Below are 22,475 nucleotides of genomic sequence, written 5' to 3'. Positions count from 1 at the left end.
GCAACTCATAAACCGCTGCACAGAATTTAATCAAACTTTTCAGATATTTAGGACACAATGTGTAGATGTGCATATTACCAGGAAATTTCGATTTCTTTATTTTTTCTGGGAATTTCGGCACTTTTCAACTTAGATTTTTGGCCATATCTTGAATATAGAGATGAACAGTATGTCAGCGCAGCTAATCATAAACCGCTGCACAGAATTTTGTCAAACTTTGCAGATATTTAGCACACATTGTGTAAATGTGCATATTACCAGGAAATTCTTATTCCATTATTTTTCTGGAAGTTTCGGCATGTTTTAACTTAGATATTTTGGCCATATCTTGAATATAGAGATGAACAGTTTGTCAGCGCAGCTAATCATAAACCGCTGTACAGAATTTCGCCAAACTTTGCAGATATTTAGGACACAATGTCTTGATATGCATATTACCAGGAAATTCCGATTCTTTTTTTTCTGGGAATTTCGGCACTTTTCAACTTAGAGTTTTTGCCATATCTTGAATATAGAGATGAACAGTTTATCAACGCAACTCCTCATTAACCGCTGCACAGAATATTGTCGAACTTTGCAGATATTTAGCACACAATGTGTAGATGTGCATATTACAAGGAAATTTCAATTCCTTTATTTTTTCTGGGAATTTCGACACTTTTCAACTTAGAATTTTGGCCATATCTTGAATATAGAGATGAACAGTATGTCAGCGCAGCTCCTCATAAACCGCTGCACAGAATTTGGTCAAACTTTGCAGATATTTAGGACACAATGTGTAGATGTGCATATTACCAGGAAATTCCGATTCCTTTATTTTTTCCTGGGAATTTTGGCACTTTCAACTTAGATTTTTGGCCATATCTTGAATATAGAGATGTACAGTTTGTCAGCGCAACTCCTCTTAAACCACTGCAAAGAATATAGTCAAACTTTGCAGATATTTAGTACACATTGTGTAGATGTGCATATTACCAGGAAATTTTGATTCCATTATTTTTCTGGGAATTTCGTCATTTTTTAACTTAGATTTTTTGGCATATCTTGAATATAGAGATGAACAGTTTGTTAGTGCAACTCCTCTTAAACAGAATTTGGTTAAACTTTGCAGATATTTAATACACAGTGTATAGATGTGAATATTACCAGGAAATTCCGATTCCATTATTTTTGCCTCACGACTTTTGCCTATTATTGAAGAAACTTTCGAGCTAAGTAATAAGGAAATACACTGGAGTCAGCTTATGTAATGAAATTTTACGTGAAATATTTTATGACCTTAAAAGACCCCTATTGATTTTGAGATCAAAATATTTATGATTTGACACACACACACACACACCCTCCCTCACCCTCACACACACACCCTCACACACACACATACACACACAAACCTTGGATAGGTCTTCTCCCTCTCCCCCCCCTCTCAAATTGGTGCTTTGTCTTAAATAATTTCATAAGTACAGTTTATTAACAAATTCATAATTTGTAACATACAAAGATTTGAATGTCCTTATATGCAAGAAGTTTTGATGTGATGATTTTTTTTGCAAGTAATGCCCCTTTTTGAATTATACTGTGTATCTAAGATGCACTGTACCATTCATTACGTGTTGCATTGTCGAGTTTTGGAGGAGCGTGGGGTATGTGAGATTGCTCACTTTTTCTTTCATTTGTGAAAGACGTTCAGATGGGCGTACATTTGACAAATAATTATTACATTAACAATATGAAAATGCAACAGAAAGGCCATAACGAGAATAGGTTCATTCAAGTATTTCTATGACTGTTTAACTTAAAGGTTTGCACGATGTTACTCAAAATTACAATCCAGTGGTTTATAATCCAATGTTCTACCAGCTGAGCTAATGACTCTAACGAGTGTCTACAACATGGCTTGAACCTAAAACCCTTCACATTCAAAATTTATGATTTAAACGATTGAGTTACAGGTTAACCCAGCAAGCTAGTACTACTGCACGATTGAGCATACTCTCCCTGCGTTCATCTCATGACCAGAAAACAAAGATATTTCATAGTTATCAGTCCATCATGTGCTTTTGCTAAAAAGATAATAAATTAATAGTGCTAGCTTCAAAATTTTTGGTAGCTCTTTTGAATTGTGATATTCAAGTACGGATGGATAAATAAATATGAAACTTTCTTAACATAAAAAACGATTGCATTTTCCCAGTGTCAGTGGTATCTTAATAAACAGACTTAGATACGGTGATCACTCCAGTATCTATTCTTACCATTTTTTTGAAAATAGAATCTATTGCAAAAGATAGACATACGTACTTACATTCTACACATTTCAATATCGCCATTTTAAGGAAAACGTTCGTTAAGAACGAAATAACTCTCTGTTCTAAAATCCTTTATGAATGTCATCCACTGAGTGGATTAAACTGGCATGTTTTTAAAAGTGTGCTTCATAGGACTCTATATATCACTTCCTTGCCATAAATATCATTTTACTGATAACATTTTAATTGCCTTGATCAGCTGTTATTGAAGACTAAAGGAACACTGTAATATCGCCAAATTTACTTAAGGTTTTGCTAAAGGTCAAGATGTCCAAAAATTTATTTTTACAATAGCTCCAAAACTATGTGAGATATAAGTTAAAATTTCAAATTTACAGTTTATAAATATATCACTGATTAACAGTAGAAAGTATCACTTGAAAACAATATTTAAAAAAATATTTTTTGAGAAAAAAATTTCAAAAAATTTGCATTTAAAAAAAAAATACACCTGCTTAACTCTGTACTTATAGTGAAAACCATAATTGCAGAAATGATATATATTTATCAATGAAGGGCAAGTTGGACGTGAATGGTCTCTGAAAGACTGATTATTGAAAGCATGACATGTATAAAGACAAGACCCCTATAAAATCCGCCATTTGCAATGTACTTTCGGTTTCAAATCTTAACATTTGGACAAAATAAACAGGGAAAACAACTTTCCGGAGGCTATTGAAGTCCAACTTGCCCTTCATTGATAAACATATATTGTTTCTGCAATGATGGCTTTCACTTAAAGTACGGAATTAATTAGGTGTATTTTTTTTTAAGATGTATGCATTTTTTTTTAAAAAAAATTCTCGATAAATATTTTTTAAAGTATTTGTTATCAAGTGATACTTTCATCTGTTAATCAATGATATATTTATAAATTGTAAAAAATTTAACTTTATAAACCACATAGTTATGGAGCAATTGTAAAACTATATTTTTGGCCATGTTGACCTTTGGCAAAACCTTAAATAGAAAAAAATACACTGATGGTAACAAAAAAAATAGCTTTTGTTCAATCAATTAACTCAAATAAAATCTAACACTATATATAGATATATGTCTTGGGGAAGGGAAAGGGCGTCCTGACATTTGTTTAGTGCTTTATATAATTTTTATAGAGTCACTAAAAATGAAAGTGAAAAATGAAAAACAATAAGCACTAACATTTAACTACTAAGTCGTATATATAAACAATCTTACATGTTTTATTTTCAAGTTTAAAACAAATCGATTCAAAGTAAAAGCGACCTCTATGAAACACAACCAGTCTGGATGGTGTACTCCGACAAAATGTTTTATATACATTTAATTGAACGAAATATTTAGAGTTTATTTAAAATTTCCACAGATTAGTAAATCGTACAATATTAACGCCTTGAAAGTGCAACCGCTTCTTCATTGAAAACTTTTGAAGATTGCAAATCGATCTCTATGTTCTAGTGTAAATATTTCTCTTTAATAATGATGAGATATTTGAGGGATTGTGGACATTGACTGTAAGACAATTGTCAGTTTCATCAGTTTTCTCATCGTCAACGTTCCCACTTTACAGAATGTGTGCAATATCTTTTTTTCTGGAAAATGTGGAGGGATTAAGAATATAATCAGTTTTCATTTAACACTGGATCATTTTTCACATTGAAATCTAGATCGATTTGTCAGGAGCTACAGTCAAAAGAGTTTGACATTCTTTCAAAGTTTTCATAGCGAATGACTTACGATATTTGTTACAATCCATCACACACAAAGATACTAGGGATATCAACAAATAGTCGACTATTCAACTATCAGTCGAATGGACCGACGATCGAATAATGAAACGACATTCGAATATTATTATAATTAAATATGTGCAATAAAAGAGTAATGACAAGATGGAATTCTCATCACAAAATTGAGAAACCGTCTTTCCTCAGAGAAAGTCGATAATTTTCCTCAACATTTCTTTTCCACACACGTATAGAAAGTACAGTCAATGTAAGTGCTGCACTATTGCGACAGTTATTTATTAATAACAAACGTGTTGTTTTTGTGATAAATTTCCCACCAATATACTGGCTTTGTTTGTAAAGTTATTAATTGGACTTGATCTTATTTCATGTTTCAATTATCTTTTGTTATTTTTAGATTGCTCAAATGCAAGGAACATAGCTGTGGCATGTTCTAATGTATAAGGCCATTTTGATAGCAGGAGTAATCAATTATTAAATAAGCGGTATCTAACTGTTTAAAAATTTCACAGGCACCTGACTTGTGGAAATTGTGAGACACCCCCCCCCCCCTTACCCCCCTTCACCTCCCCAATTTTATTACGTAATAAGATTTAAAAAATATCGGCTGGCAATTTTAAATGTTACTAAAAAAAACTGACTTCGTGTACAAACCGATTTATGAATTCAATTGACAAGGAAATCATACATTTTGGAGAATAAGGTTTCTAAATTTATTTCATATAATCATGCTATCCACTAGTTACGTTGCATTCATTTTGATTTTATTTTTTCAATAGACTTAAGAAAAAAGGTTTTAATTGAGTAATAAATATGTCATGTATCTGTTTGTCTGTTTGTATATTGTTTAACATCCCTCTCGAGAATTTTTCACTCATATGGAGACGCCACCACTTGCCGGTGGAGAGCTGCAAATTTTGCCCTATACTCGGTACTTACGGTCTTTGAGCAGTGAGGGATCTTTTTCGTGCCAGCACCTACTGCGACACGGGACCTTGGTTTAAGCGGTCTCATCCGAAGGACCGGTCTCCACGTCGCACAGTGGGATTCGAACCCGTGACGTTAGGAGCAACTCCATACTTCGCGACTCTAGAGCAGACGCTCTAACCACTGCGCCACGCGGGCGACTGCCATGTATCTGAAGTTTCAAATAAAATTTTATTTTCAGAAAATGTTCCGAATATTCGACTATCGTTCGAATAAGGCAATCGAATAATCGACTAAGGAAAATAAATATTTTGACATCCCTAAAAGATACACATACAAACACAAACAGTACTAGAGGCAATGGTAATTTTCCAATGTAGATTTTTTTTCAAACAATCAGAAACAAAAGGATAGTTGAAATCCTAGAATAATCAATTTTAGTAAAATATACTTGATAATGAAAACACACTTTTTCATTAGGACAAACTTTCAATGATTGATTGATTGTATGCTGTTTTAAGTGCAAGTGGAGAAATTTCACTCATATGGAGACGTCACCATATAACGTTGAAGGTCTTTAAATTTATAGACCAGCAGTAAGGGATCTTTCTCTTGTAAATTTTCAAATAATGAATTTATATGAGAACATTTTCTCCATAAAAATAATTTTAAAAAAAATTTAACTTGCTATAAATGTTATATTTGTTTACTCATTCAAATTACAGTTTGACTAAAGTACATGTAACAGAAAGAAAATGCATTGCGAGCTCATACGGATCAAACAACAATTGAGAGCTCTTACTCTGTCAAGTCAAAACACGTGCTAATATTTTTTCTCCTAAAAACAAGGAAGTATTGTACATAGAAAGAATCTGTTTTTCACTCCGAGCAACCCAACTTGGGTTGTAAACAAATGAACCATTTATCTTATTGAGAAAATTTCCTGCTTTTACTTCCTTATGCCCCATTATAAAACTTATTTTTATATCTGTATTACATCGTGAACTTTAAATTGATAAAATACAATATAATACCCCCTTGTGTGTCATAACAATAATATAATGGATATTAGTCTGGACAAAATTTTAGATTTTAAAATCATACTGCACCTCTAGATCTCAAGGCAAATCATACGCAAAATGAATAATAGGCTGCGTCTTTAAACGTAGGAGAAGAAACTATGAGATTTCCCAATTCGAATGACAAATCTTACGTTGCTTACTCTAGGGAAAATTCTTCAAATTATAGTTACTTTTGCAATTGCGATAACAGGGAAATTCGGCCACATTTTGAAGATTTTTTTAAGTATCAACAAAAATCAAGAAGCATTGTAGTACATATGGTAGTCAATTTGTCGATTTTTAAAAAAATATGTTAATACTGATAAAGAAAGACAGTGTGATGACCTAAAGTTATATAAATAGTAAAAATAGCTACCATAAATCAGAGAGACTAGTTACAATAAAAACTTATTATTTTGTGTGTAAGACAAGTATACTACAGCACATGTCTGGGTCACTTTTCTGAGCTGGCTGGTATTGTCTGAACATCACTGCAGACTGCTATGAGAAGATGTATAAAAGGCATCACTGAAACGTCATATGAACAGGGAAACATATTGCTCCTTACATCAAATGTCGATCGGAATACATTTCAATAAGTAATACACAACTATAATTGTTTTTCTTTATGCTATTTTAAGGGTTTCTGAAGATTAACTTAGAAAAGCAACAAACAGTAATGTTAAAGAAACAGTGTCTTAACACACTAGTACTGTTGTTTTCAGGGTTTCTAAAGCTTAACTATAAAAGGCAATAAAAAGCATAAAAAACATTGTCTTTGTCAAGAATATACACATTCTTTACTGTGTTTTCCATGAACACTTATCATACAATCACCAGCTGCCTTTTGGACATCATTATCATTATCCTCAGAAACGGAAACGGTTCCTTATTTATTCTTAGAGATTACTGTAATTACTTTCTCCCATCGCATTACAAAGGTTTTCAGGGGCGTGGTCGTAATTTATCTCATCAATGTCAGGATCATTTTCTTTTTCATGTAGATGATTGTATATGTCACCGTTTTCCTCCTTCTTCGTCATCGAACGTGTTTTGGCTTCTTGGGCGTTTCTCTTTCTTGACAATTTAACAGAGTGAGCAAATGGCAGCAAATTTCCATATTTTCCCTAGAAAACAATTTTTTTTTATAAAATACGTTTGACTTCTTCTATTTTTTTAAAAGATTAAAGTACAATATTAAAAGGAATAAAATGCATCATGTTTTGAAGGATAACGGTTAAATTTTTCACCGTTCTGGAAAGCATGGCAAACCTCCGCTGACGCGTCAGTTGACAATTTTGAAAAAGGATGCAGTACAATCTAGATTAGCAGCCCAAGAACAGTCAATAGGAGCGGATACAAAACAAAATAAAGATACATAATTCTGCAAAGTAGTATTAGTAGTACTATCCCTGAATACGTTGATTTGAATGGTATGTGACTCTGATCTCGATACACGTATAACAAGTTAGATTTATCTATGACAATCATAACTATTTGTTGCTAAAGGGAGGGAAAATTTTTAATTCCATTTTTTCCCTTTTTAACGCATTTTCTGTGCTTAAAGTGTTTGTTTACTGAAAGTGAAAAAGTGCAAAAAGGATCTTGTGTATTCAGAATATTCTAGGATGATCCAGAAAAGCTGCTCCAGAAAGATGACTCCGCTTCTGTCGACGAGACTGAAGCTGCTGGTTTCCCTATGCCGAGCATTCCGAACGCTCACCCTCTTTTTTTTTTTACCTCATTTGTACAATGAACAATTTTTACCTCATTTGTACAATGAACCGTGGGAATGTTCTGAACTGCATCCATTTCAATCTCCAAACCAGCGTTGTTCACATTAGCAACCCCTGGGCGTTCTCTAAATAATATGTGAAATGATTTGATTCAATTCTAAACTTTAATAACAAACGCTAGAACTGAATGAGAAAACACATGAATAAATTACATATAAACTGTAGACACTAAAGTATTTCATACTTCTCTTCAATTTTGGATTTTCCCTTTCGTATATGATGATTGATAGTTACTGCAAGAACAGTGGCAATAGCGCCTAGCATAAGGCCGCCAAGACCAAATATCACATTTATGATATTATGTTCTGCAAGATATCGTAGGAACTAAATTAATAGGCGTTTTGTTATTTCTATAAACCTTTGCATAAACAAAATCGTACTTCTAGTGCAAGAAAACTTTTTTTAAAAATATATCATTCAATATTTCAAAATTCTCAATTAAACTAGATTTTAAATACGTATATGGATAGCAACATCTAGACGTAAAGCTTACTTTAGTTACAAACAGAGCACAATTTCCATGCATGATAATAGATCTATATTGACATTTACGTAGCACAAAGTCTTTGCAACTTAGATTGTATATAAACACATCGATATACCTGCCGCAAATCAGAATTGTTATAAGATTCATGATTGTGTTTTGTTTCACTATATACCTTACCATGATTTCACTATAGTCTTCTATCATATATTCAACCGATGCATAATTACATGTAACACGCCCTTGATCTTGCTTCACTAAAAGATACATTTATGACGTCAAATACTTGTAAGGCGCGGAGTATTGAGAAACAGAGGAATGGATAGATCATTTTATCATTTAAAGCTTAGCATTAGTTTAAAAACTTTTGAAATTGATAACATGTTGAAATACAACCATATGTATTTGTTTGAGAAAGTCATACTTATGTATGATTTTGAAAATATTTTTAATCTCTATTAATAATGTCTATGATGAAGCCATTTATATCATGACCTTGTGTCCCTCTTATCACAATGCCGCCGGGAATTGCTATATAGATGAAATTATAAGTATTTACCCTTTAAACATTTGTTTCCAAATCCTATAAACCCAGGTTTGCATACACAAACGCCGAATTTTCCTGTCAATAAACATCTCTTAGATACATCTTCACAATCCTTAGTTGATGTACACAAATTTTTAAGGATGTCTACTACAAAGATAAGTGATATTTTATACGAATAAAGAAAGCGATGAAAAATAATGCCATTGTTGTTAAGTCGATATCAGCCACAGAATAAAACGGTACAATGAAATTATCAGGACTTATAGATAATTTTTCTGGCAAAATTATAATTATTTATACTAAAGGAGAAAAATGAATACTGAAGAACCTTTTGCTTGTTCGCAGTCATAATAAAGATTTTGTGAATGACATTAGAGGAAAATATTTTTATTGGTTTCAATGAGTTGGCATATTGAAATATTTGTTCACATTTTTCTTCACAAGAAAGAATATTTTGACGAACTTTGGTGTTGCAAACCTCTAAGCTAAATCTTTCTATTTTTCTTTAAATAAGAACAAAAAATAAAAACTCAGTCTTTATATTGATAAGTTTTTCTTTTAATTCGAATATCGTGAAACATTACTCCCGTATTTTTTCAAGAAACTTGAAGTCAATTGTTGTTGTCTTGGGCCTTCCGTCTGCCACACTATGATAAGTTTCTTCCATAAATTCCTCTTATATTTAAATCTGCTTTTAATCATTAGCTAATTTATCTGTATGACTGATGGTGTCCAATATATGAGCAATAGGGTTTTGGAATTATCATTTCTATCCTTGGGGGGGGGGGGGGGGGGCAATATGGGTCGAAAATCCACGGGTTTTTTTTCTGGTTCCTAGAAATCCTTTCAAAGTTTTAAGTTAGATGAATCACATTTTACAATATTACTGGTGGTAAAATATTGATGTACAAAAAAAGTTTTATTCTTCATTTTCAGGAGAGCCAATCCGAGTAGAAAAACAACGTGTTTTTATTTTCATTATACCTGGTTCCCTCACGCATTTTGATAAGAACCTAAATCATATTTTGTAATATCATTTACTGTATTCTATAGATGTGCAAAAAGGTTTCGGGATTTATTTTTTATTATAGGGACCAAATGGACACCGGAATTTTTTCTACAACTACAACAAGAGGTTTGAGCAGACTGCTACCCAATTTGATAAATGTAAATGTAAATCATGTAATAACTATTTTGACGACAGTTACCCAGGGGTATGAAGTAGACAAGGTTTAAAGTGCGCGAATCACCATCTTATGATAGCATGTCGTTTTCTTATTTTACTCAAATTGCGTCTGGGTTGATTAGTCTCAAGTTCAAATTTCTTATGCTATTTTAATTTTTAAAAGTGTAAAATTTATACACCCCTTCGTGTTATCTTTTCGGATTTTTAAATTGTTTTGTAGTCCTCTGACTATTGTTCCCAGAGAGTCCACCCCCATCCCCCACCCCCCCACCCCCCAAAAAAATCCTCTTTAATGATACAACATGAGTTCAAAATGTAATCTTAAATGAAGGAATTAAATAAAGAATTTAAATGAACCAACACGAAATGCATTCCGAATCATTGAAGGGGACATATCCTTGCCTACAGCCGCATGTGTTGTTCTGACAAACCGATCCGAATACCACAGAACACTGCTCATTCCTCTGGCACTTTTCGTTCAATTTCAAATTGTCTGAGAAAGACAAAAGAAAATAAAACATTGGCAAAACTTACACAAATCTGTAAATGTTACTATCCTTTAAAGAAAATGAATGATTAAAATAATTAAAAATATCTAGTAAAAATGGTTAAAATAACTTACAGAGTATTGAAATATTTGTGAGTGTATTAATAAACATGTGCATTTGGTGTCAATGCGCCTATATTAACCCTTCAGACACGTGTTTCCGAAGTCTATATATCTACGACTGCATACACAAACACCAATTTGTCCTTTCGGTGATGGCCAACATGTCTTGAATACATCCCAGCACTCTTTTGATACACATAAATCTTTTGAGACGTTAACTGCCAACAATATTCATTGCACATAAATAAAAAAAAAAAGGAAACGATGAAATAAATAGATATTGAATGCTTTTTACTTGCATATTGGAAATGGAATTCACTTCACGGATGAGAAAGTATTTTTTTTTTTTTTTTTTTTTTTTTGATTTTCTTAAGTGCAAATCAAAATTGAAATTAAATCCTATTTTACGAATGAAGTTAACACCATATTCGAAATACTAAATTTTCTGTTTATATCATTATCTTTGATTATTCTTTTGCTTGTGTCTTTTCGTACCGAAGTGGAATATGGTTGTGACGTCGTAGCTGAGTGGTTTTTAGACGTCGTAGACAATCGATTGTGAGAAAGAAAATTGCAAACATGGAAATTTGATGAAATTTTGGCAGTTTTAGTCTCTGTCGGGATGTTTTATTTACTCTTGCTATCTTGTAACATGAAGTATATTTTTGATAACACTCTTGTTGAAGGGACTGAAAATCAAGAGTTTTGTTGCACCTTTATTAAATGGATAAATTACACTATGTTACTGTTGAAAATGTAAGTTTTAATGTTTTAAAAGAGCAAGTGCATTTGTTTACAAGTGAACCATATGAATGCAACATGATGAATGTGAAAAAAATTATCTATTGTGTGATAACCACTGGATGAAGGTGTAAACATGTGATAAATATTTTTTATTACTTTTGATGTCAATGTACTTTACAGAATAACATTGGATTACAGAGTAATTAAATGTGATAGTCATTTGCGTTTTGAAATTCCTTCATTGAACTGCTTTTGATCCTAAGTTCTCTAAGTAATGAAGTAATTACAAAATCTCTCTTTTGAAAATTAGCTTTGCAATAAGCAATTAATGCAAAATTTGTCGCCATGATGTTGAATGTTAGCGAAATCCTAAATATGATAGAAATCACTTCTTGGGACTCAACAAATACCAAAAGACAATATTCTGTAAGAGAATTATATGATAAGATTGAACTTTATTTAAAAATCAAGAAAAAACACAAACAATTGAAACATATATTGCATTGCGATTTCCCTCAAAAGTTAGTAAAATCTTATTAGAGGAATAACTGATAGCCCCATGGACTATGATGCTCAACTGCATCACCTTAAGCGTGATCCTGCTGAAGAAAATTTTTTTCACATTTTTTTTCGTTTTATTTCAATGCCAAACTTTGATCTAAGAAGCATTGACCAATCCTGAATATAAACTAACTTTTGAATGAACATCAATTTCAATTCTTTCCAGGCTGTTCTTCGGAAAAGTGTTTAAGATTTTTTCAATATATAAAATTATGTTCTCTCTATCGTGACCTCATTCCAACCCCCGCGGTTCAGAGTTTCAATAATTCTAATAGTCACTCTATTAGAATGCTTGTAAATTGATAAGACTAATTGTAGGGTTCATAGATTTTTCACAAAATTCTTACTCATATACTTGTTGAATTTATCTTCACCAACTTTACCATTTTCAAATAAGTGTTTCCCTTGCACCTTTGGAACCTTAACATGTCTAGTTACCACCAAATGAGTTGATTATTCAAGTCAATGATATAAACCCATAACTTCATTTTCAAATATGTTATTTCATTGCAAGTTAACAAAAAAAATTTGAACTATTTTGTAAAGTAGATGAATATTTTGATTTTAAATTTGTAGCCTATTGATATAAAAAAAATTATTTCAATAACACCAATATTGAAAACTTTGAAGACTTTCTTTCATTTCATTTGAAGAATAAAATAAAATCAATTAAGGAGTGATTGTTACAAAAAAATTACATAGTTATGATTTGTTCATGAATCAGTCGTTATATGCACTTACTATTCTCGAAAACTGTTTTACAAATGATTTCCATGGTTCTCTTTTCATCATGCACATAAGAATTACATCTCCCTTGGATTGTCGTTAAGTTTTCGTCTAAGTTATTGAAACTAAGCACTAACGATGTCAATTGATAAAGGAATGTGTAATGTCCGTAAAAATTCCATACTCCACTTTCTAGGTTTTTGATTTTTACTTGGCATTTTTTAGAACAGATGTCAGTTTCTGAAAAATTAAATAGAAAAATTAAATTATCAAAATCCCAAACTCTATAAATTAGTAAAGCGAACAGTAGGTTACTAGGTTATACATAATGAGATCACATGTTACTAAATTTGATCCATCACCACGTTTCACTTGACCAGTAGTTTAATAAAGATGAAAAAGAAAATACTTTTTACTGCGATTCACTGTAAAAACAGTCATTACAAATTCATGTATTTTGGGGGTTTATATCTTTTTATTTTCTTTGAATGCACCTTAATTATTAATCTGATGTATCTCAAATAAGTACCTGATTCAAACCAAACTTTTGCGTCTGTTAATGTAAATGAGCAAGCTTTCCCGCTTAATGCAAATTCAAAGGGTTTTTCCAGGCAAACCTCGCTTGAAAGTAAACGAATACTTATGATGGTTCTTCATTAAACATTTTAGAAAAGCGCATATCTATTCAAGATTATTTTCATAAAACTCAACATTAACTAGATGCTGTCATAAGACATTAATACCCGCACTATGTTGTTTGCTTTTAAATGCACCCTCCTCCAAATCTTGTTAACCAAGGAAGAGGCCACAATAATTCTATAATTTAAATCGAGCATAAAACATAAAATGCTCAGGGAAACGTGTGGTCCATGTGCACGTTATGTAAATATTTGATATACTTAATCCATTACAAGTCTGAATTATTACAGAATTTAATGTTGCAAATTCTGTTTAAGAGAGAATTGTTGAAAGAATATTTTGTAATATTTTTTTTTTAAATTTAGATTCCAAATTGACACTTTTCGGAAATGATCGAATTGTGCAAACTTTTATCAGTTTTTGGGTAGGAAAAAACCCTTTCCAAAATCACATCCGATCAACTTTGTCAAAAATCAACTCACACTCTCAGTTCAACTGTTTTCCTGTCATATTTGGAATAGATAATACAGTTATGTTTAAAAAATTGTATGTAATTATAATATAAATTTTACATATGCACACCTTTTTAGAAAAATTCTAGACCCGCGACTGGCGTTAGAACTACGTCACACTATGAGCACTACTTTTACCGTTGTCATTATTGGATTGCTCATGGTGTATACATCATTATTACCAGTAGGAATCCAAAGTGTGTTTTAAATGGATTTAATTTCTTATTTTATGAAGTTAGCATTGCCTATAACAGGCGGTAAGTACATTATGAATATATTATCTTAAATGTTTAGTATAGAACTGGGTAAAATATTTTGAAATCAAATTGGTAAGGGGCCTTTATTTAAAAAGGGTCAAGATCATTGGATGCCACATGCAAGTTAGACATTGAAGAAAGTCCTTGAGGTCATTCCCCATCCCACTCTCTGAAACAAGAATCAATGAAAGAACTTTCATTAAATCAAAAGCCCCTAAGCCATCTTTATATTAAATTGTGACAGATTAAATAGTATATGGAGTTATGAACCCCCGGAGATCATCCCCACCCCCTGAAACTTCAAATGATCATATATCTTGAAAATGATTGTAAAACTTCTACCCTTAACCATACATAAAATATTCTTCTTTGTGTCATTATGCATTTAATATAATAAAGCTTATGACCCTCTGGAAGTCATCTTAACCCCTTAAACTGGGAATAAACACGATATGACCTGGGTCAAAAGTGCATCAATGATAAACTGCTTCCCCTTTCATTTATGACCCCCTAGTATTAGAAATGAAGATCATTTAGAAACTCACCATTAAACTTTGTGTACATGTACATTTATGTATATTCACAATTCGTTTATATGTCAAAACATGGTATTTGTTTGTATACATGAATGACCAGGGGGTTTGAAAAGGGGTAAAGGGGAAGGCGTTATGTCTGCATGGTCTTAACTGTAGAAAACTTCTCGAATTTATGAATATTAAAACCCATTTCCCACAAATCATCATTATTGACTGACCTTTTCACAACATACATGTTTATTAAGTCAAAAGATCATTAAATTTTTGGTCATCCTAGTATGCCTAGCTCTCCATTGAATCAGGGATGGTGGTTTAAATATTTTTAAGAATGGTTAAAAGTTGATAAGATCTTGCATAATAAAAAAAAATCCATTTAGCTCAGTAGTTCAATTAGGTATACAGGTATAGCTTGATTTTGTTATTCAAATCACCTTGATTTAGCTATTTATCATAGGCCTACTTTTTAAAAAGAAACGTTCAGTTTTATCAGCTTGGGTAAAAATCACACTATGTTGAAATTGTATTAATTCTAAATTTTCAGCTTTGAGCTGCTCTGAAAACAATACATGAAAAATTACTTTTCAAATATTGCATCTCTTTTGCAATCACAAGTTTATAATGTCTTTCATGGAGCTATATACCTGGAGTAATTTCTCTTCATCTCCTTCTCTTTCTCTCTTTCTAACATCTACTACCATTTACGGTAGCTCAGTCGGTAGAGCGCTCGCTCCGTGATCGGGAGCTCGTGAGTTCGAATCTCGGCCGCGACTGACCTAAGTCGATAAAAAACGGGTAGCAACTGTTCCTTCGCCATGCGCTCGGCACTTTGAAGTGAAAGTTGCGGGTCCTTCGGATGAGACCTTAAAAACTGAGGCCCCGTGTCACGTCAGGCGTTGGCACGATAAAGATCCCTCACTGCTCTATGGCCCTGAGTGCCGAGTAAAGGTCAAAATTTGAAGCCCTTCATCGGTATATGGTGACGTCTCTTTATGAGTGAAAAATTCTCGAATGGGACGTTAAACAAGATACAATCAATCATCAATCTAATATCTACTTTCCCCAAGCGCTAGGTCATTTGAATGAGATCTTAAAAAATCGAGGCCCCGTGTCACGGTAAGCGTTGGCACGATAAATAATCCTGACTGCCCAATGGCCCTGAGTGCCGAGTAAAGGTCTAAATTTGAAGCCCTTCACAGGTATATTGTGACGTCTCTGTATAATTGAAAAATTCTAGAACGGGACGTAAAATAACATACAATCAATCAATCTTGGGCCAAATATTAAAATGGAATTATAAGACAAGTTTTTTATCTAAATTGATTGACTTTTTAGGATTCTACACTAATTCATTATGCAGCTAGAATAACATCCCTCTCCGAAATGTAAAAAATAGGTTTACTCACTATCTTGTCCTTGATGTACATCTTATTACAAAAGGACACAGCCAGGAGTCTTTTCTCGTGATTTATTACAAATTTCACATGGAAGTCATATTGCTCAATGTCATGTAAGTTCCTGCTTAAATCCATTAGATTTATTAAAATACATACTAGTCGTCATACTTCGATAGGCAGAAATGAACTCAATTATGCTTGAATTGTACTCATTGTGAACAATAACCTGACGTGTTGAAACAGGTTAACAACCCTCAGGGTATAATAATCATACATAAACCTGTACTAAATCGAACAAGTCTGGATTAAATCATCACTGTATAAGTTAAAATAAAAAGATACACACTGGAGGTGTGATGAAATAGTTAGAAACACGAAGAGCTTTATTTCTCATGTAAAATATTTCTTGTGTAAAATAATGTCTAATACTTGTTAATTTCAGTATAACAATAAAATCTTCCCAAGAACTACTTGGCCTTTATACCTCCCTCAAAGTACCCTTGGACACAGCGGAGTTAAATTTGCTAAGTTTATTTAAATGAAGTCACAAAAATCTTCTTAACCACTGGACAAGAAAAAGTTGAAACTTATGTGAAAGTGTAGAATCAAATTTGTTTTCCAAAACTCTACTCCTCCTACAGTTTTAATTTGAATTCATTAAAACTTGGAGCACAATTAGACTATACGTAGATATATAATTCTGTATATTGGTCTTTGATTTCTATGAACAATATTATCATGGTTACTTAAAATAGATATTCTTGCTTTTTATTCTTCAAACAGTTTTGGTCTGATTTTATTAAGTCTTGGAGTTCAAGTAAACTTTACAAAGATTAATAATCTTATAGATCGTTTGTTTTTTTATTTAAAAAAAAATATGTTGCCAAGGTTATTAAAACTAGAATTTTTTTAAAAATCTTTTAAAACACTTATCAGAAAGATACCACTTTAATATTATAAGTACACACCAGTAGAATAGGACTGGGATGACTCAAATTCTTCTATGTCGATGATCGTTTGATATTTGTGTCATGATAGCTAAAGGACACCAGCAGTCATCTTCCAATAGATGATTTGGCTAAAGCTTTAAAATGTAGGAGGAGTTCTTGGAACTAGGGTTTTTTTGTAGAAAAAAAACATTTTGTGACCCCCATTTGAACCCCAGAGTGTAAAAAAAATTTCATTTCCTTATTGCACATCTACAGGACAGCAGCAGTCATCTTTCAATAGGAAATTTGGCTAATGCATAAAATGTAAGAGGAGTTCTGGGAACCAGGTTTATGTAGAAAAACATCATTTTCGAATTGTAAATTCAAAAAACTTATTGCACATCTATAGGACACCATGTGTCATATTCCAAAAGATGCATAGGCTACTGTATATGAGGAGTATGAGGAGGAAGAAAGCGTGACAGACAGACGGACGGACGGATTGGGGTAACAACAATATACCGGAACTTTCTTTAGAAAGTGCTGGTATAACAAACGTTATTCAATATAACCGTAATTATAACCGTAACTAATTTGATTTTTCCGTTGCAAAGGGGTCAGATAGACAACTTTTTTGGCATGGATTTTTATTTGATCAGTTTTATTTCGATCTCGATTGAGGCAGATCTGAGAATTACATTTTTTCGTTAATTTTGCAATTTGATTTCAATTTCTTTTTGGAATATGATTGTCTAATATTTCTGTTCTAAAACTAAAATGATCTCTCTCTCTATTAATATGCTTTTAATTAACAAGAAAATTTTAGCTCCAAAGTGTCTTATTTGTTACCCAAACAGTTTTTACAATTTATCTGAAAAAAAAACCCGCATAATTTCATTTGAATAATTTAGAGATTGAATGCTAAAATCATGCACAATTTTTCAAAAGAGATACTTTTAACAACTGAACTTTTGGTGTGACATACATACTTTAATCCCAAATAGAGGAAATTCTTATTTCATGGTAGAATTATTATATACTCTAAAGTTCCCAATTATACATGAAGTTTACAAATGTTTTGTTCTGAAAAAAAATATATGGGAATATATAAAACCACGGTTTTTATGGGGGTTTTTTCTCGTGGATTTTCTAACTACCGATATGTGATTGGTTAAAAGGATGCATGCTTTGTTTACTTTAATTATTGTGCTTTATGGCTATCAAAATTGATGTCTATATATTGAAATTGTCCAGATTTAATTAATGGCCCTAAAATCTTTGTAGATGCTTCACAAATCTCCGAATGTTAGCGTTGTCTTCACAGCTACAATTTCATTCATTCATTTATTCATTGTTACGTTTTAAAATATCAGGGACATTTTAAACGTGCAATAGAGAATGGATTGCATTTTACAATGACCAGTGAATGTCTTACAATTTTGATATGTTTTTATTTTATTATTTAATGTATTTATTAACTGAAAATAAATTTTACTTACTGTGCTTCTGAAATATACCAGTAATATAATGGACTTCCGTATCTTGTACATTACCAAAAATAAACAAGATTTACATTAATGCGCACAATGGTGCACAATAATTTCACTGCAAGATTATAGTTTATTAACATTTCTGCCTCTAAATATGCATACCTACCTGTTAATATTGTATGCCGAACAGTCTAAATGAAAAGCCATGTAAGTAAACAGCCCTGAAATTAAATATATGTTTTTTAACCTTGGAATAACATACTTTTATTAATAAAAAAAATAGAGAGTCACAATACATTTTATTTGAAAACAGGGGCTGAATATTAATTGTGTAAAAAAAAAATCTGTCGCTCGCGCTGTCTGCCCATGAAATTCCAACCAAATCTTAAGCATAAACTATGATTACAAGAAGATATATATTATCTCCCATAATTTGTAGTAAGATTTGATTTTTATCCAATGAGTTAAGTGGAATTTTTGTATCCTTGAGCAATGGCAAAAGGGTAAAAACACACAACGAGTTAGATAAAAATCATATTCAACCACAAACTACAGAAAATTATTTTTATCAAATGGTTTACACATAACTCCCATAGTTTTAAATGAAATATGGAGATAACGAACAGTATCCAAGCTCAAAGTCCATTAGAACGATACAAATCGGGAGTCGAGCAAACACGGAATTCAAAAAAAAAAAAAAAATCAGAGGTGGGATCAGGTGTCATAGAGGAATGAGCATCCCCTGCCTACCGGTCACACCCGCCGTGTGCCCGTTGTCATGATCGGGAAATAACGGAAAAATCCGTCGACAATTAATTATGTAAATAATGGTCTTACAGTAAGTATGAAAAATGTAGGTCAGCAAATGGCTAATTGATAGATTGTATTTGCTGATATGGTCTTTGTATCGACCATAGAACTTACAAAATGATGGCGTTAAACGAGACAGTTGAAATGCTTGTTTAATCAACTTGTTTGTCAATAACTTACCTCGTTTTAGAAACTGTTCATACGTAGAACATACTCTTGCGTATCGAATCAACTGAGAGATAAAAACCCCATATGCAGGTGATAAAGGTATATTGCTGCATAAGTAAGGGAAGTTGACGATTGAAAAATTGAAGTCATCACGTTTATCATAAAGCTTTGTTGTTATATCACCATTAACGTCTTTTTCTAGTTAAATATCCAAACATGAAACAGATGTGTCAGACTCTGTGGTATCTTTTATTTCAAGCTCACTGGGATATATCGTGTCGACATATGAATGGAAATAACTATTGTTAATTGATAATACGTCCTCAATATATCTTCATGTAAATGTCGAGATGAAGACCACATCAAGATATTTCTTTTTCTCATGTGTAAGATTTTGAATAAATTCTGCTTCACATGAATACAAAAATAGGTCTGCTAACAACGAGACGCAATTGGGACTCATGGGATTTACAACGGGTTGTTGTAAGACCTTGTCTCCAAAAAACCAAATAGATATTGTCAATTAGAAACTAAGCATCTTTGAATATCACTTTCAGAGTATTTGTGTGTACAATCAAAATTTTTTAAACAAAATAATTTTGCAAATGACCAATGAGAAGGAATGTAAATTTACGAGTTCCATTTTTATTGAAAAAGCAGCTGTCAATGATGTCAGAAGCCTGGACTTCAATTTATCGTGGGAAATGGTTGTATACAGAGCGAAAAGTCGTAAGATTTTATGTGCATGTAATTGATTTTGGTAAAATTTTGTGATTTCAAATTTTCCAAAAAGTTCCTTAAATATTTTAATATATGCATCCACATAATTTAATTTTCATCACTTTCAGCAAAAAACCATTGACGTCACAAATGTGGTAATCCGTAGTCAAGTTTAATATTAAAATTATGTCCCAATAAAAGGTTGTATTTGCTCATAAGGTCTTAAGAACGCCATGAAATTGACAAAATGCTGACTGGAAACAGGGTTGTTGAATAATTAAAAAAAATTGTAACATCAATTATTTGTCAGTAGCCTGCTTCGGTTTAAAACAATGATCATACTCAAAGCCTGCTCTTGAGTATCGAATCAGTAGGGAGACATAAACCACGTGCTAGTGGAATATTACTATATAAATACGGAAAGTTGACGATTAAAAGCTTGTGTAATTTTTTTTGTCATACGGTTTAGTTATTAGTTGGTCTTTATCGTCTTTAGTCAGTAAAGTAGTCAAATATGAAACATATATGACAGACTCTATGGTGTCTTTTATAACGAGTGCCAGGTTGAAGGCAAAAGCAAGTTCTTTTTCTTATCTTGTGGAAGTTTTTGAATAAATTCTGCTTTATTATTAAATGAAAACAAGTTGCCTAATAAAGGAGCATAAATAGTTTCGACAGGAAAATCAGATTGTTGGAAGAGCTGGTCTCCAAAGACAACGAAGATTTCGTCAGTGAGGAACTCAAGTATCCTTTTAATTTCAACCCCAAAATACTGAATTATCTGTAAAATCAGAATGATTTTTAACCAAGTATTTTTTTAGATGACCAATCAAAAGATATGAAATTGAAATCACTGAGTCCCATTTTTATTGAAATGCGGTTGTCTGTGATATCAAAGGACTAGTTTATAAATCATCGTAAGAAATGGTAGTATAAAATAAAGAAAAGACCTATGTTTTGATGTTAGTTATTTTTCAAAAGATTTTTGAATTTAAGGACACTATAAATCTCGCAGGATTAAATACTCGTTATATGCTGACAATATCTGATCAGATATGCATGTCAAATATTTCTAACGACCATAACAAGTGTGTGGGCTCTAGTCATTTAAGGTAACTCCACACTCAAACTTTTACAAAATGGTACAAGGTAGAATAACTTCATTAATTATCACGTAATACTAGTTTGATATGTTAATAAACACAGAAATTATATATTTTGCTACATTTTTTAAAATGTCAGACATGCTTAAAGAAAATAAAAATTAAAAATTTAATTAAAAATAAAAATTTTTGGTTAACATCATCACTGAAATGTGTAAAATCTGGTTAAAATGAAAACAATTTAATACTGACTTTAAAAAAAGATACTAATTTATAAATATGTATCAGAGAAAATGCATAAATGAAGAAACATTAGTAAGATTTATTGCCCTCCGAAAAATATGTAGAGAATAAGTATTTATTGTTAACATATTTTTGTAGTACCTACTGGAAAACATTCCAAAAAGATGTATCTCTATCAAGCACAAAGACTTATTAAAAGATTGTTTGCAAAAGCTTATAGTGTTACATGATAGTGAAAATTACTTAATTGCTTTTAAAAGATACCCTACTTTTTGTTGGTTTATCACAGTGTATATTCACAATTGATGTAACTTATGGGAAAATATGTGTATTTCGAAATAAACAAAAATATTAAATAAAGTAACAAGAACAGTTTATAGACCGAATATTTGTCTGAAAAAATATATAAAAACAAATAATTCTTTTTTTAGTTATATATGTCTGGAAAGTATTTGAATTATTTTGCAAAAGCATTAAACTTAAAGATGGTATTAAAACAAATCCAAAAAATCTAAATGCAACATTTAAGCTGAAACTTTTCTATTGTCACAGCGAACTAACCCAATTGCTGTTATATTAATTCTTCTTGTTTTCTGTATGATATGGCATTATTTACCCACAAATTTATCACATCTTTTTCACAAGAGCGCTTACATGAACAAGGGCCTTGACTGTCACCTGAATATAATACAACACTGTAAGAATCCATAGAAGTACACAACAAAACTAACTGAAAGATGGCGTTATATTGCCCAAGAATTTCAAAAATCTGGTAAAAATACCCTAGCCTATTACAATTTTGTACTCTGGTTGCCTCCTAGATGCCCAAAAGCAGAGAAGTTTTTCAAACGCAAAAATGCATTTTAGCTATAAATTCAACACATCCCCTCCCTTACAAGAAAGCCTATGATCCAGGGGACATGAAATTTACAATTTTGGAGGAGGCACACTTGCTTATCATAACTATGCACTAAGTTGAAGATTTTCAAAGAATTA

The 22,475-nt window shown here is 31.9% G+C and overlaps 1 protein-coding gene and 1 long non-coding RNA gene across 2 annotated transcripts in view; both read right to left on the bottom strand.

Moving 5' to 3' along the window:
- LOC133186593 (uncharacterized) overlaps positions 1 to 10,518 on the bottom strand; it is a 71,998-nt gene extending 61,480 nt beyond the window's left edge. Inside the window, exons 1-2 of the long non-coding RNA XR_009721070.1 lie at positions 10,399 to 10,518; positions 8,864 to 8,998 (exon numbers count right to left, since the gene is read on the bottom strand). This is a non-coding gene — a long non-coding RNA (uncharacterized LOC133186593). The remainder of the gene's footprint in view (positions 1 to 8,863; positions 8,999 to 10,398) is intronic.
- On the bottom strand, positions 5,654 to 8,120 carry LOC133187084 (uncharacterized). The gene is made up of 3 exons (XM_061322450.1): positions 8,005 to 8,120; positions 7,792 to 7,885; positions 5,654 to 7,151 (listed from the first exon to the last, which is right to left on the bottom strand). Exons 1-3 carry the CDS (start codon positions 8,082 to 8,084, stop codon positions 6,924 to 6,926), a joined length of 402 nt encoding a protein of 133 aa, XP_061178434.1. The 5' UTR covers positions 8,085 to 8,120; the 3' UTR covers positions 5,654 to 6,923.
- Positions 10,519 to 22,475: the final 11,957 nt, after the last annotated feature.

This window comes from Saccostrea echinata, unplaced genomic scaffold (assembly GCF_033153115.1).
Source record: "Saccostrea echinata isolate AGI-Se365-2 ecotype Australia unplaced genomic scaffold, CSIRO_AGI_Sech_v1 ptg000014l, whole genome shotgun sequence".
NCBI classification, from domain to species: Eukaryota; Metazoa; Mollusca; class Bivalvia; order Ostreida; family Ostreidae; genus Saccostrea; species Saccostrea echinata.
The sequence above is the reverse complement of the archived record's forward strand: the minus strand, read 5'-3'. Positions and strand labels throughout refer to the sequence as shown.